This window comes from Podarcis raffonei, chromosome 7 (genome assembly GCF_027172205.1).
Source record: "Podarcis raffonei isolate rPodRaf1 chromosome 7, rPodRaf1.pri, whole genome shotgun sequence".
In the NCBI taxonomy this organism is placed as follows: Eukaryota; Metazoa; Chordata; class Lepidosauria; order Squamata; family Lacertidae; genus Podarcis; species Podarcis raffonei.
This window is the reverse complement of record NC_070608.1, coordinates 22,767,409-22,780,755: the sequence shown is the minus strand read 5'-3', so window position 1 is coordinate 22,780,755 and position 13,347 is coordinate 22,767,409. Positions and strand designations below refer to the sequence as shown.

Below are 13,347 nucleotides of genomic sequence, written 5' to 3'. Positions count from 1 at the left end.
GAAAGAGGCAAAGCAGTCTAACATTACATCTCTAGGTGTCCAGGGAGATCAGACGTCTGCAATGTGTTTCGATGACAAAAAACCAGATAAAGATGTTTAGCCGCTAACTTGGTGAGCACCTGATTATTCCCCAATAATAGAAAATGTATGACCTCTAACTCTGTTTTCCATTTGGGATGCAGAGTTGATCTAGGAACTGCTGGCAGAGATCAACATATAGTTTACATTTAAGAACCATATGTGTAAGTTTCCACCTGATGGTCTTCACATGGGCAAATTCTTTCTCCTTCCACCATTCCCGAGAACCCTCATTAGTGGAAGTATCAACTTGAGCTCCGCATCACTTGTGCAGTTTTTATTAGTTTGACTTGAGCTCTGCATCAGCTGTGCGGTTTTTATTAGGTTTTATCAGTTTTTATTCAGTTTTTATCAGCCTCAGTATTTTATCTACAACATTTGGCAGCTTTTCCTTAACTAATATATTCACAAAGCTTGAGTTAAAAGCTCAAGTTAAAAGTCTTAGAGAAAGTCCTGGAAAGTCCTGGAAAGTCTCGGGGAAAGCCTTAATTAGCTCCAGCTCGACTCAGTCTACCAACTAATTATCAGCAGGAGTGGCGATTAATTGCTCTATTTTGGGAGGACGCCGAGCTTTCCAATTTACAGCAGAAATTAGTAGTGGCTGCATCTCCAGGAAAATGACTAGGAAAAAGAAGTGACTGGTCTCATCTCCACAAGTGAGCCCACAGCAGAAGTGCAAGCAGAGTAAACTGGATGATTTAATAAAAGGACAGAATTCAGAACCTACCACATCCAACAGAGCACATTCCCAGGTAGGTGGGGATGCTTTAATGGGTGGAGATCACCCAGGGGAGAATGCTGAGACGAGTGCCCATGAACTATCCCATGAACTACTATCGGAGGGGGCACCGCTCTATGCAGAAATACTCGCAGACCACTGTCTGCTGACTGCAAGAACAGTGGAGGAAATTAACAGCAAATTAGAAAAGGTATTGTATTTTTTGCTCTATAAGTCTCACTTTTTCCCTCCTAAAAAGTAAGGGGAAATGTGTGTGCGTCTTATGGAGCGAATGCAGGCTGAGCAGCTATCACAGAAGCCAGAACAGCAAGAGGGATTGCTGCTTTCACTGCGCAGCAATCCCTCTTGCTGTTCTGGCTTCTGAGATTCAGAATATTTTTTTTTCTTGTTTTGCTCCTCCAAAAACTAGGTGCATCTTGTGGTCTGGTGCATCTTATAGAGCGAAAAATACGGTAACTTCTCTTCTAACTGAGTTGGTCTTCTGGCAACCAGAAATAGCTCCCTCAATTCTAAAGAGGCCGACCACAGCGTTGCCCTCCCCCATGACCGGTCTGGACTTGATAACCTGATAACCGAGAGACTACGAATAGTAAAAATAACAATAGTGAAAGTAGGAACCTAATCCTACAAAGCACTCAAGTAGCTCTCGATATATATCCTTTCAATGGTAAGCTGCCTTACTGGAAATCAACTGACAGCGTGAAGAGAAGCTTTAAGCAGAGAACATATGGAAGAAGGCATGAGATTATATGTTAAAAGTAGCACTTGGTATTTGGCCTGGAACCTCATTGGTAACCAGAGCAGCTCTTCTGAGGACTAGTATCCTGCGGTCTCTTTGGCATGCCTAGTAATCTTGCTGCTGCACTTTGGATCAGTTGTCATTTCTGAACATTCAAAGGCAGGCCTATAGTAAGGGCAGCGCAATCTTGAGGTTAGTAGGGCATATATCACAGTGGTCTGTTACTTATCAGGAGAGGGTGTAGCAAAAGTACCCTCTGGTTAGAAAACAGACACTCCTGGCCACAAATAACACTCAAGCACCAAGGAGCAGAACATCCAAGGTGGAGGAACTGCAGTGACACTGCTTTCAGTGTGGTGGTACCAAACCTGTGGAACTCCCTGCCAACCGAGATTAGGCAGACGCCCCTCCTTGCTGAGATTCAGATAAGTGACTAAAGCTTTCTTGTTCCAGTATGCTTTTTAAGGTAGTGTTCAGTTGTATGATCAATTGCTCAGAATAATTGTAATATTTTGTTGAAATGAAGCAGTGCATTTCTTACATTGGGAGGCAGTTTGACTAGACTAACGCCCAAGTCCCTTCCAAACTCTCTGGTTCTGTGGTATGGATTCAGCTAAACAGCTGCGCTAGTGAGAGGAGTGCACGAGTACAAGAACAATCTCCCCTCTCCTCTCCCATGGGCCCCCCAAAATCAGCTCTAGGGGGTCAGGAGAGCCCTCAAAACTCACAGGGGGGGGGCAGCAAGATCGTTCCACCTAGCAAGCTGAAATGCTTGTGCTGATGGAGCCATGGTAATAGCACAACAGTGAATTCTACCGTCTGATTCTATTACCTTCAAAGCTCTGAAAAACTATAGGCTATATACATGTCTGTAGCCTATACATAAAGCCGTAAACCTAGAGGATTAATTTGCCATCCTGTTTATAACTTAATGACTGCAATCCAAGCCAGAGGGACGACTCAAGAAATGTTCCGCTGAAAGATGTCATAGCAAAACCGTATGCCCATCTCAGCCTCCAAGGTAACTTGAATGGACACTTCTTCACTAGAAGTATTTACTTAGGTATATGACCCTGCAAAGAGGAGAGGGTTGGGCATTAACTCATTCGGCAATAATCACAATCTGTTATTGACCTCTCTTTGGTTCCAAAGTTGACCTTTGCTCAGTGTCTGGCCAGCCAAAAAGGCTTTTGGAAGATTGTGTTGAAATTCTTGCAGTGTAAGGAGTCTCAAAAGATTTCATCCAGTGGTATTCAAACATTTATCTGGGATGCATACCAGACTTGTTTTTTAAAAAATATATCCTAAAACTCATGCAGCACTTTTGTGGGTCATGCAGTGCACTGAAGATGATGTCATAGATGGAGGTGCATAAGACTATAAAGAATCAACTCCACCAAGACCAGAGTAACCCGTGAAAATCAGTTCACCTAGGAAGCTAGAGAGCCTTAAAACAAATGGATTTCATGTATATTTCAATCGTTTCAAGATCACTCTTGCTTGCAGGTGCCTGGTAGAGTGAAATAAAATATCCATCTCCTGCAACTTTCACAAACCCCTTGACACATAATGGCAGGGGTGAATGGAGAGCTGTATTCCAAACCATTTTAGCATTGGTGAAGGCTTATCTGCCGCATAATTCTTATTTGTCTTTCTTTGCAGTACTTGTACTGTACTTTTCAGTTTACCAAGATGCTTATTTCAGGGATTTACATGTGATGATTTACTGGTGTCTTTACTATTAAAGTCCCATCTCAAATCCTTTGTACTGTGATAAATATGTTTGCTCTTACATTTGCCTGTTTCAGTTGGGTAGCGCAGGCCTGCTTGCCAAACAGTAAAGGATATGTAAGATAGCAGTTGTTAGATATCTAAACAAGTTTATATTTAGTTTCAAACTGCTGCTTGCAAAATGAGACAATTTTTGCATCGTATGTCTGCTTGAAAGACTGAGGCCCCATTTAACATTTGCTGCTCACTCCATCTCAGGTTAGGCTTAACTAATGGAAAAAATAACAAAAACAAGCAATATACAGTGAATAATTGTGAACACACAGGCTGCAGTGCTTGACCCTCTCTCACATTGTCCTTATGGATGATGGTGACAGACGACCCCTTCCCTACCCCCTGACACCATCTCCTGGCAGAAGACCAAGAACCCATGGTCAGCAGGCCAAAGTGACTCACACATGTTAACTTCAAGCCAATGGGCTCAATAACTACCAGGGAAACAGGCTTTAGAAGAAACCCAGTTCCATTTTGAAATCTGGGAGCATTAGTATCAGCTTTCAAACCAGCACTGTGTGTTGCAATACACAATCGAAGAAACCACATCTAGCTTCAAAGAACTAAAGTTTTCCTATTGCTTTTTCTTTTACTCTATATTTAAAAGAAACTAACTTAAGCCAGACAGCAATGTGGTGTACAATTTTAATAAACATTTCTTATGAAAAGCTTGATACTGTTCAAATATACAGAGAAAAGCTATTTATATAGCTACATATACATCTTGAGTCAATGACTACAGCATAAATCATTCTAGCTTTCCCCTTCGGTTAGAGTATCAGCAAAGTGTTTTCTACATGTATATATTTTCTTTTTAGGCTACTATATCGGGCTTGTTGACTGTGTAGTTTTATCCTGCTGTGATTGTTGTAAAACAGCTATGTTATATACATAATTATACATATAACATACGGATATGCTATATATACACAGGTTATATATAACAATACTTTACAATATACACAGCCTTTCATAAGAGGGCTCTGGAAGAGATTAACCTTATTAAGCCTCAACACCTCAGTGAGGTAGGTAGCTATCATTATTTTACAGAATGTGAGTAAGAGGCCCAGAGACATTAAGTAACTTGCCATAAAAGCCAGTAGCAGATTCAGGAACAGAATCCAAAACTTTATATCCACTGAATACATCACCAGAAACTCCATCCTTATCCCTCAAAGGGCTGTCACGGGGGAAACTAATTAGTTCATCAATACATGCAGGGGGGGGGAAATATTTTTTAAAAGCACCTGCAGTTATTCCCTAACTATACAAGTCTGGCACAGTCACCTTTAAGAGAACAGTCTTCAGAGTCTACTGCATGGAGGTCAGAGATGTGCTCTAGCGAGCTTCCCCAAGGCCTGTCAGAGTTAGATTTTTCTGTAGAAGGCAGCCATTCTATTTTTAAGCTAAGGCAGAAAGGGGCTTGAATGCTGTTGTTAAGGGTGAGTGGGGGAGAGGAGCAGTTTTCCACTTTGGTAGAAATTTAAGCAAGTTTGCAGCAATGTGCTGTTCTCTCCCCACCCACCCCCCAGCCAAGAACCGCGGGGACAGGGGAACAACTGAAGCCAACAATCATAATGGAAAGTTTTATGTCTAGTAGGAGATGGTGAGCAAGCAACAACACAGAGCCTCCCCCTTTCATACATCACTTAAGAACTAAACAAAACGAGACCCTGGCGTACTGAAATACAATAGGACTCTCTCCCCTTCATTGTAAAAATGTTTAATTAAAAAAAAAAAAAGCAAGCACTCAGCGCACCACAATACATTTGGCAAACTTTTCTTTGTGCTGATTGAACAAAACTACATTACGCCTCCATCTTGTACAGCCTGGTGAAAACAAGAGCGCTTGCCAGGGCAGGGCAGTTCTGCTAACTGTAAAATGTGGGCTGAACTCCTTCCATTTCGACTGAAGATGAGAATGAGTTTTATTGACTTATGAAATTTAGAGTGGCTTAGTGAATGGCTGTGGTGTGTGGTGATAACTAGGATTATACAGGCTATATAAATAAAAACTATTGTTTCTTCAGTATGACTTTGTACTTTTGTCTGTAATTTATTAAAAACTGTAACAAGATACTTAAAAAAGGCTAGATACAAAAGTAGTTAAGCTGCTCACGAACATTAAATTTCTTCAAAATGTACCTTCAAATAATCATGATCTTATAAACATTTTACAGTTACCAGGTAGTGCCTAGGCTGAAATTTTAAACAGTCTGAGACACAGCAGAACAAGTGTCCAGGTTGGAGTTGGAAGTGGAACAACCTTCTGACTGATTGCTCGAGGAAAGAGGGATACAAAAATGTTGATTGTGAACGATTAAATACTGTGCATTGGCTTCCTTGTTATGTACAAAAAGATCCTCACTAAGGTATACAGATTACATGCAAAACATTAGTGGTGGTATTTGTGTGCCAGAGTCCAATGCAAAGAGACAAAACTTGCAATGGCAGTGGTTTTTTTGTAAGCAAACGTGAATGATTTCAACTCTTAGCTCTAACTGGCAAGAACTTTTTACAAGTTCAATATACATGATGCACAACTGCAGCCAACCACAAAATTAAACACCATTTTAAAAAAAGTTAAAATAAAACACAGAACATACTTCATCTTTTATTTTGAAATTCCCTACTCCCTCTATACATGAACCTTTGCTGAAGCACTTTCCACAAAGGCAGCAGTGAATTTTCTTAGAACATTTTACATATTCCTTCCCCACCCTCCCCCGGCAAAAAGCTAAATCACAGTGTAATTTATATTGTTCTGCTGTCATCTTTGGCTGGGGTTGGCCAGGAAGCCGGCAACTAGCAAATGGTTACAGTCCGACATTGCTAGTGCTCCTTCGGCCCCTTGGGTTGCAAACTTAGTACAGGAATGTTGCATTTAGTCATTGCAATACCAGCAGGGAGAGTATGACAGCATTAACTTTCATAAACTTTTATAGACAAATGGAAAATCTACAAAAAAACTAGCTATTAATATTACACAGCAATACACACTTTTTATACTCTACACAAAACCAAAATTTTTGGTCTTAATGGCGAGTAGCAACTTCTGCTTGAGAATCTGTTTAGAAGAATACAGAGGGACATAAAGGCGAGAAATACAAGTGTTCGCTGTAGGAAGGTGTTGGTCATCTGGCGGCCTTATCGTGATGGATGGCATGGGCTGAAATCCTTCTTCGCTAGCGGGCAAGGATGGGCTTGACGTCCAGAAATAAACCTAAGGTGCAAATAAACAGTGACCTGTTAATGATTTGGGGAGGGGGGAATTCACATGCCAATTTTATATTTCAGTGGCATGCAGTGAAATTTATCGTAGGGGGACAGTTAGGGCCAGAGGCGCCAGCTTGCGAGGGCGATTGAGGGGGGGAGACGTTGCATGCATGACGTCCTGCCCTCACACATGTGAGCATCGGTGGGCTTTGGGAATGTGGAGGAAGGACTCTTGGACCCCATCAGAGCATTGTGCTCTGGGCTTTGGGAAGCAGATGCCAGGTTTAAATACTTTAATACTCTAATTTACTGGGAACATTTAAGGCACTAGCCTAGTCCCTCATGTCCACACATCGTTGTTACTAATGTTACATCCCTTTATGCCAAAATCTTGTAGATTCAAACAATATTTAAGATGTTATCTGTTAGCACAATCTTTGATTGTTTTCCCCCAAATAATGGAGCTCTATGGTAGAGAAAATAATTAACACAGAGCTTGAATTGGTTAATAATCAGTAACAGAAATCTACAATGCTCAGATAACGAATGTGAAGCATTTCAGACGATCTCATTACTTTTAGTTACTCTCATAAAACTAATAATCTACTCGAGATTCTCATTGTCCAGTCTTTTAAAAAACTCAAATGTTGAAATCAGAACTAATGTCCAAGGGGAAATGTTACTGATTTTCTTTTTTATGGCAGACTTTGTATTATATTGTAGCCTGATTCTGATACTCCCCCCTCAGTTTCAAAAGAGGTTTGAAATGTACCAGGAGGAACCAATCTTGAAGAGACTCCAAATCCCAAACTCCTGAGTGATTGAACTTGCTCTTTGGGCCCAGGAGGAAATGATACCATACTGGGGTAGTTAAAATAAGAAACTGTTTTTCTCCCCAATGTGGAGTCATCTAGTACCAACAAGGATTAACAAATCCCATATGTTGACCAAAAGAAAGAATACTTACTAGATCTTGCCTTTCAGTCATACTCATCTTCTCAACTATGGACCAAAACCAACGTTTGAACTGCAAAAGCTTTTCAGCGTTTTCTCCTGTTCAAAAATGAAATAAATTAACAGAAGAGCAGGCAGAGAATAACATTTAGTTGTGGATATCAGATAGTGGACTTAATGGAAATACTCTGGTTGTGCAAATAGCAACAACCAACTGTGAATTAAAATGCCAATAAGAGCAGACAGAGGGATCCAAGGACATGGTTTCACTAGACTACTTTTAGTATGCAAGTAATAGTTTATATTAAGAGACTGGTGTGAAGGAGAAACGGATGAGCCATCTGCACTGTGATTTTTGTAGATCTGCAAAAATCTACAAATACAATGGAGAGAGACAGGGCTGGATGCAACCAACCCATTCTGCTAGCACTCTGAGCAAGGATTCCCACTATGGCAACAGGGCTTTCTCTCCCTCTTCAGTCCCCCAAAACCTATTCTGGAGGGCCGGAAGAACCCCTAGATCAGCATGTGGCAGGATGAGAGGGGAGATCATTCCATCAGGCAAACACAAATGGTTGCTCACACTGACTTTCCCCCATAGTCTGCATGCTTCAGGAAACATTGCATTTGTCTAACCAATATGCAGGGGGGGGAGCAGTCTGGAGCAATATTACTGCTGCACGACTAAAAGATTACACAAAGAATTTCATACCTGATTCATCATTGAAGGACGTAAAGCTGATTAGCATTTGCACATTAACTTCACCACAGCCATTTACGAGAAGCCTGAAATCTTCTGCTGTCAAGTCTTCTAATGAATTCTTTGGAAGTACATCCAGCAGACCTTTCCTCATTGCCTGAAAAAGCCACAATAATTTTAATTTAAACACTACCAGGAACTGCACATTGGCTGGTTACTGCACAACTAGACGGAAAGAACCAACGACTGGCAGATAAATCTGTTTGTCATGGCAAGTGAGCTATTGTCCTCTGGCAAGCATCATGAAGGGAGCCCTGCACTCGGAAGATGGAGCTTGGCGACAGGGTTGTACTGGGCTTTCTGAGATGTGGAGAACTGGGAACTTTACATGACCTCAAGTACAGGGACAGAGCAAGGTCAGGAACAAGAGGAGCGGCAGAATCTTGGGGTTGCAGCAAACAAAGTTCTACTCAAGAGCATTGAAGCTGCTGGACATAAGTAAGCAATGCCCCTTAATTTCCATGGGTCTATTCTAAGTATTACTAACATTGGCTCCAACCCTTGGTGTTTACAAGCTTTGGCCTGGCTATTAAGGTCAGCCAACATTTGCAGACACCCAATTTCTAGCATGTTGAGTTATAGCAGGGGTCCCATTTGTTCCTCATGACATGGCTTGTGTTTACTTCTGCATGGGAATCACCGGCCAATGAGGCAGCACCTTCACCACCCAGAAAGTTATTATAAGTGAGATACTTTTTTCATCTGATTTACAAAATTTCTACTTCTCTTTTTCCTGATTGAATGGCCAAACTAAAAAGTCAACTTGCACCAGCTGTCAGAAGTGACAGCCAGAAAAAACAAACATCTGGCCTCCTTCCTCCAGAAGGGGAGAAACTAGAAGAGCAGAGCCTGAAGAATAATATGCTCACAGTCAAATCATAAGGAAGACCAGCACTTCCTGTGCTATTTGTAAATTTCACAGGGGCCTTATAATCCTGCAGGTGAGCAGTAGAAGCCCTCTTGGCAACCATTGTTTGCTCAGTTTCAGGGACTGCGCAGAAACTGTGATGTATCAATTCAAAGACACAGTTCTATGCAGATTATCAAATATGAGTAAGAAAACATCAAAATAAGCCAATGCCTTTCAACCGTACTACTTACGTGTAGAGGTTGTTCTGCAACTACTAACATTCTGTGCTCTGCGTATTTTCGGACATATTCATAAACATTTTGAGGAGTGACTGGTATATTTACACCATTGGAGATAAGTTCAACCTAGGAAAATATTGTGAAACAGAATATTTAATATAAAAAAAATCCAACTTCTTAAAATACTTACAAATACCTCACATAATGGAAACATATTCCAAGGGGGATTTTCCTCAGCCATATGTTTTGTTAAACTGGCCACTAATATTACAGAAGCATCCATCCATTTCCAATTAATAGCAAAAAGGGGTGAATGGTCTGAGTAACGGTGTAACTGCTGTTTACCTGTCCTCCGCCTTCCTCTTTGCATAGGTCTATTGCAAATGCTAAGTCCATTGCTGCAAAAACTGCATCAGCATCTGTACTTTGGGAAGCGAGGATAAGTTGCCGCAAACTCTCATACATTACCGGATCGAAAAAAGCAAAATCATGCCAGTTAACCTGAAAATAAAATGCACATGTAAAACATCACTTTTAGGTTTCTCATCAGCTCACCAAGACAGCTACTCTACTGAGCAGTTTTGCTGCTAAGAACTTCAAAAAGCTTTACAAATATTGTGGCCATACCAAGCAAGTTAGTCAGGAGAAGCGTTATGTCCAAATCTTCTGTTCTTTCATAAGGAAACAAATGTGCCTAGTTCAGACATAACATTCCTCCCTCCTTGCACACCTAATCTTGGCACTGGTTTCCTAGGTTGCTCTAAATTACAGTTACTACTTATGTGCATGCCAGGAAACTTTTTTTGAATACAAGCCACAATATCAGGATAAGCCTAGAGGGCACCATAAGAGAGGGAGGGCAAGAGGGAGGGCACACTGATTTCTCTCATGTTATGCCATGTCTGATCTGGGCCTATGTCTCCGTTCAAACTTACGCCAGTGGTTAAGAAAGGTTAACGATCTGAAACACCCTTTGAAATAGGTTTGCACATCACAGTTTTTCCTGAGGGGCCCTGGAGGTGGCTACAAAGTACAATTTCCTAATGCTCAAAGAAGCCTGAACATGGAACTCTGGAGGGAGCTCCCATTTTCTGGTGGAAAAAGTACACAGCAGAGGGAGGAAGAATCACAGCTTTAAATGGAAGGTTGAGTGACATAGCAGCAATATCCAATTAACCAAGCTCTACATTTTAAACCAAGCACCACAATTTTAATCAAATAACACTGCAGCCCTATAATTAACTATTCTTACGATTTATATGCAAGTTTACCTTTCTGCCAAGAAGAACTTTTATTACATGTCGATTTAACGTGATGGGGCAAAGTTCATTCTGTAGCAAGCATAAACCTAGAATTCTGAAGAAAAAAACATATCAGAACAAGAAGTCTTTTTTAAAAAAAAGTGATGAAGAAACAAAGTCAAAAGAAGAGCACCCAAGCAAATAAGATCAATTACCGTATTTTTCCGTGTATAAGACTAGGTTTTTTAAACAAAAAAATTAGGTTTAAAATTGGGGCTCATCTTATACACGGGTAGTGCTGAGAGGTGTTTTCTTAATTTGGAGTCCCCCAAAATAGGGGGCGTCTTATACACAGAAAAATACGGTATATTTTCAAAGTCTAGTTGAAATCATTGTAAACCTGTTGCTGAATTGCAAAATCTTACGTCTTTTCCTGACCGTTACTTTTATACACATTCTAGTATTTTTCACACAAAGCGATGCACACAACTCTAGAGAATATTTTACCTGCCAATATTTCTGAAACAATTTAGTCTGGCTTCTGTATTTTTGCCAGGCCTCGGTGTATAAAAGCCACGCTTTCCAGGTTGATAGAACAGCGGTGCATTGTCATCGCCATCATCTGTATCATCTAATTCCATGTCTACCACACTGCGACTGGAACCATGACGTTTTCTGTTTTCCTTTTTTTAAAAAAAGAGAAGTAAAAAAGGGGTGTTTTTTTCTGCACACTAATGAAGACTGAAATATTCTTCACTGTTACAAGTTGTCTGTCAAAACCACATCCAAGTAAAAAACGGGAATTAAACAAATGGTAAAGTTAATGGAATTGCACACTTAGTTAAAGGGAAAAGTTTAAATAAAATTTAGTTTCATCACCACAGTACTAGACTGAAAGAATCTTTCCCTCTTGCAAACAGTCCAACATATTCCATGCACATAACAGTAAACTAATAAAGGCACTGTTAAAACATTTGTCTTACTTGTACTTTATCTGAAGAATCCAACAAGCCAAGGTCTAGGATACTGTCAGCTCCATTTTCCCTTTTGAACACAATGAAAGAAAAATATTTAACCAGAGTCAATGTCATGCTTTAAAATTCAATTTAAATGTTATTGTAATTTAGTAAAATAAATCACTCTTTTTGTCCTTCAAGAAATATGAAAAGCAGGCACAGATGGATTTTTCTAGCTGCTAAATGATCTGTCTTCCTGTCTCAATATTCTGAATACCCAACGAATAGTTTTCCAGTGGGAAAACAAAGAAAAACAAGTACAAAACCACAGGAATTCTGTAGAGCTACAACGTACAAAAGATCTAATTCAATTTTTCCCCTGTGACAGCTCAAAGCCAGGCGTAGTCTTAAAAAGTTTTCCCTTAAGGATTTATCACTAACGTAAGTTTACCTTCCATGCGCAATAATGAGTTCCATAGCTTCATCCACTCTCGCTCGAAGGGAATCTTCACTGGCGAGCAACAGAAGCAGCTGAGCAGGAGACAATTCCAACAGCATGCCAGTGATCTTGCTTGCAAATGCCTGGAAACGAGAAATTAATATCTTATATTCCATTTTTTCCCTAGTCTTCTCCATCTGCATGGAAATTACAGATTCGGGAAACTTCAGCTGCCCTAGATTCAGCCCCCTGCTGTAATTTATGCTTGTGGGCTTATGCATTTATTTAACGCGAGGCAGATGCTCTAGGTATGGATCCTGTTACATATTTAACTGCTGTTCCACTGGAATCCATCTTGAAGCCCTATGCCTAGGGGAGTACAGGATCCTCAACGGAGCCCTACAACTACAAAGAATTGCAGGTCTAAGGCAAAACTCTTTGTATTCTTCAGCTTATTCACTATTCACCAACATGTCAAGTATGTGTAGACACACCCAATTTTTAAGTGGAATACAGTACATATTAAGAAACAAGAATGATTTTGCCACAGTAGACAGAAGAGAACATTAGCCTTACAGGTTGCATTGCTTGTACACGGGGATAAAGTCTTTCACCCAGGGCCTGCCGATGTGCTGGAAGAGGATCGGGGTCATCACTAGGATTCCCTTCTGATGCGGGTCGAAAAGGCCTGGTATCAATGGAGAGCTGCCTTCTAAAGTCCCTTAAAAACAACAGCAATTCATCAGAAATTGTCTTTGTTCTCCGAAAGGTCCACATCAAATGCACTACAGGGTACGCTCCTGCTGCGCTAAACCCATCCTTCCCCACCTTTAGTTTTGTGTCCCAGTAAAGTGGCAGGCGCATCCTAGTTAATTCTTTTGCTCACTTTTGAGTCCCTGTTTCTGAGGAGCAGCTAATTTAGAGATTTATTTTCTGCCTTTTAATGAAATTCCTGGTGAGAACGAGCAGTTTATTATTCCAAATCGTCTCCTGATTTGAAGTTAAGTTCAAAAGAAAGCTACTTACCTATCCCTGTCCCTCCTAGAACCAGTTCGCAAGCCGCTGCTGTTCCTCCTCATTTCTCTTTCGCGCTCCCTTTCCCGATCCCTTTCCCCTCTGTTTCGTAATCTCTGCATGAGACCTTAAAGGGGCAAGACATACTTATGGTTTGTAAACAATGCTCACTTACAAATACTATGAAAGATCATGAAACTGTGGAAACCAAGGCTGAGGGAGAAGAACACAAAATTTAGCCTGGAATCACAATTCCAAATTAAGATTTAAAGACATATATAAATCAGGCTTGTTCATCAAGTTCTTTTCTACCACCACACAATATTGGAAGTTTACC

The 13,347-nt window shown here is 40.6% G+C and overlaps 1 protein-coding gene across 8 annotated transcripts in view; it reads right to left on the bottom strand.

Moving 5' to 3' along the window:
• Positions 1 to 3,972: 3,972 nt before the first annotated feature.
• The window catches only part of UBR5 (ubiquitin protein ligase E3 component n-recognin 5), a 73,959-nt gene continuing 64,584 nt past the window's right edge, over positions 3,973 to 13,347 (bottom strand). For 7 of the 8 annotated variants that reach the window (XM_053395499.1, XM_053395502.1, XM_053395505.1 and 4 more), the window contains 11 exons: positions 13,023 to 13,137; positions 12,573 to 12,717; positions 12,009 to 12,139; positions 11,585 to 11,645; positions 11,109 to 11,284; positions 10,632 to 10,716; positions 9,706 to 9,861; positions 9,373 to 9,486; positions 8,224 to 8,368; positions 7,525 to 7,610; positions 3,973 to 6,564 (listed from right to left, as the gene is read on the bottom strand). In XM_053395499.1, coding sequence (XP_053251474.1) covers positions 6,352 to 6,564; positions 7,525 to 7,610; positions 8,224 to 8,368; positions 9,373 to 9,486; positions 9,706 to 9,861; positions 10,632 to 10,716; positions 11,109 to 11,284; positions 11,585 to 11,645; positions 12,009 to 12,139; positions 12,573 to 12,717; positions 13,023 to 13,137 — 1,427 coding nt within the window. In that variant the 3' untranslated portion in view covers positions 3,973 to 6,351. The remainder of the gene's footprint in view (positions 6,565 to 7,524; positions 7,611 to 8,223; positions 8,369 to 9,372; positions 9,487 to 9,705; positions 9,862 to 10,631; positions 10,717 to 11,108; positions 11,285 to 11,584; positions 11,646 to 12,008; positions 12,140 to 12,572; positions 12,718 to 13,022; positions 13,138 to 13,347) is intronic. The other variant, XM_053395503.1, reaches the window with a different exon arrangement.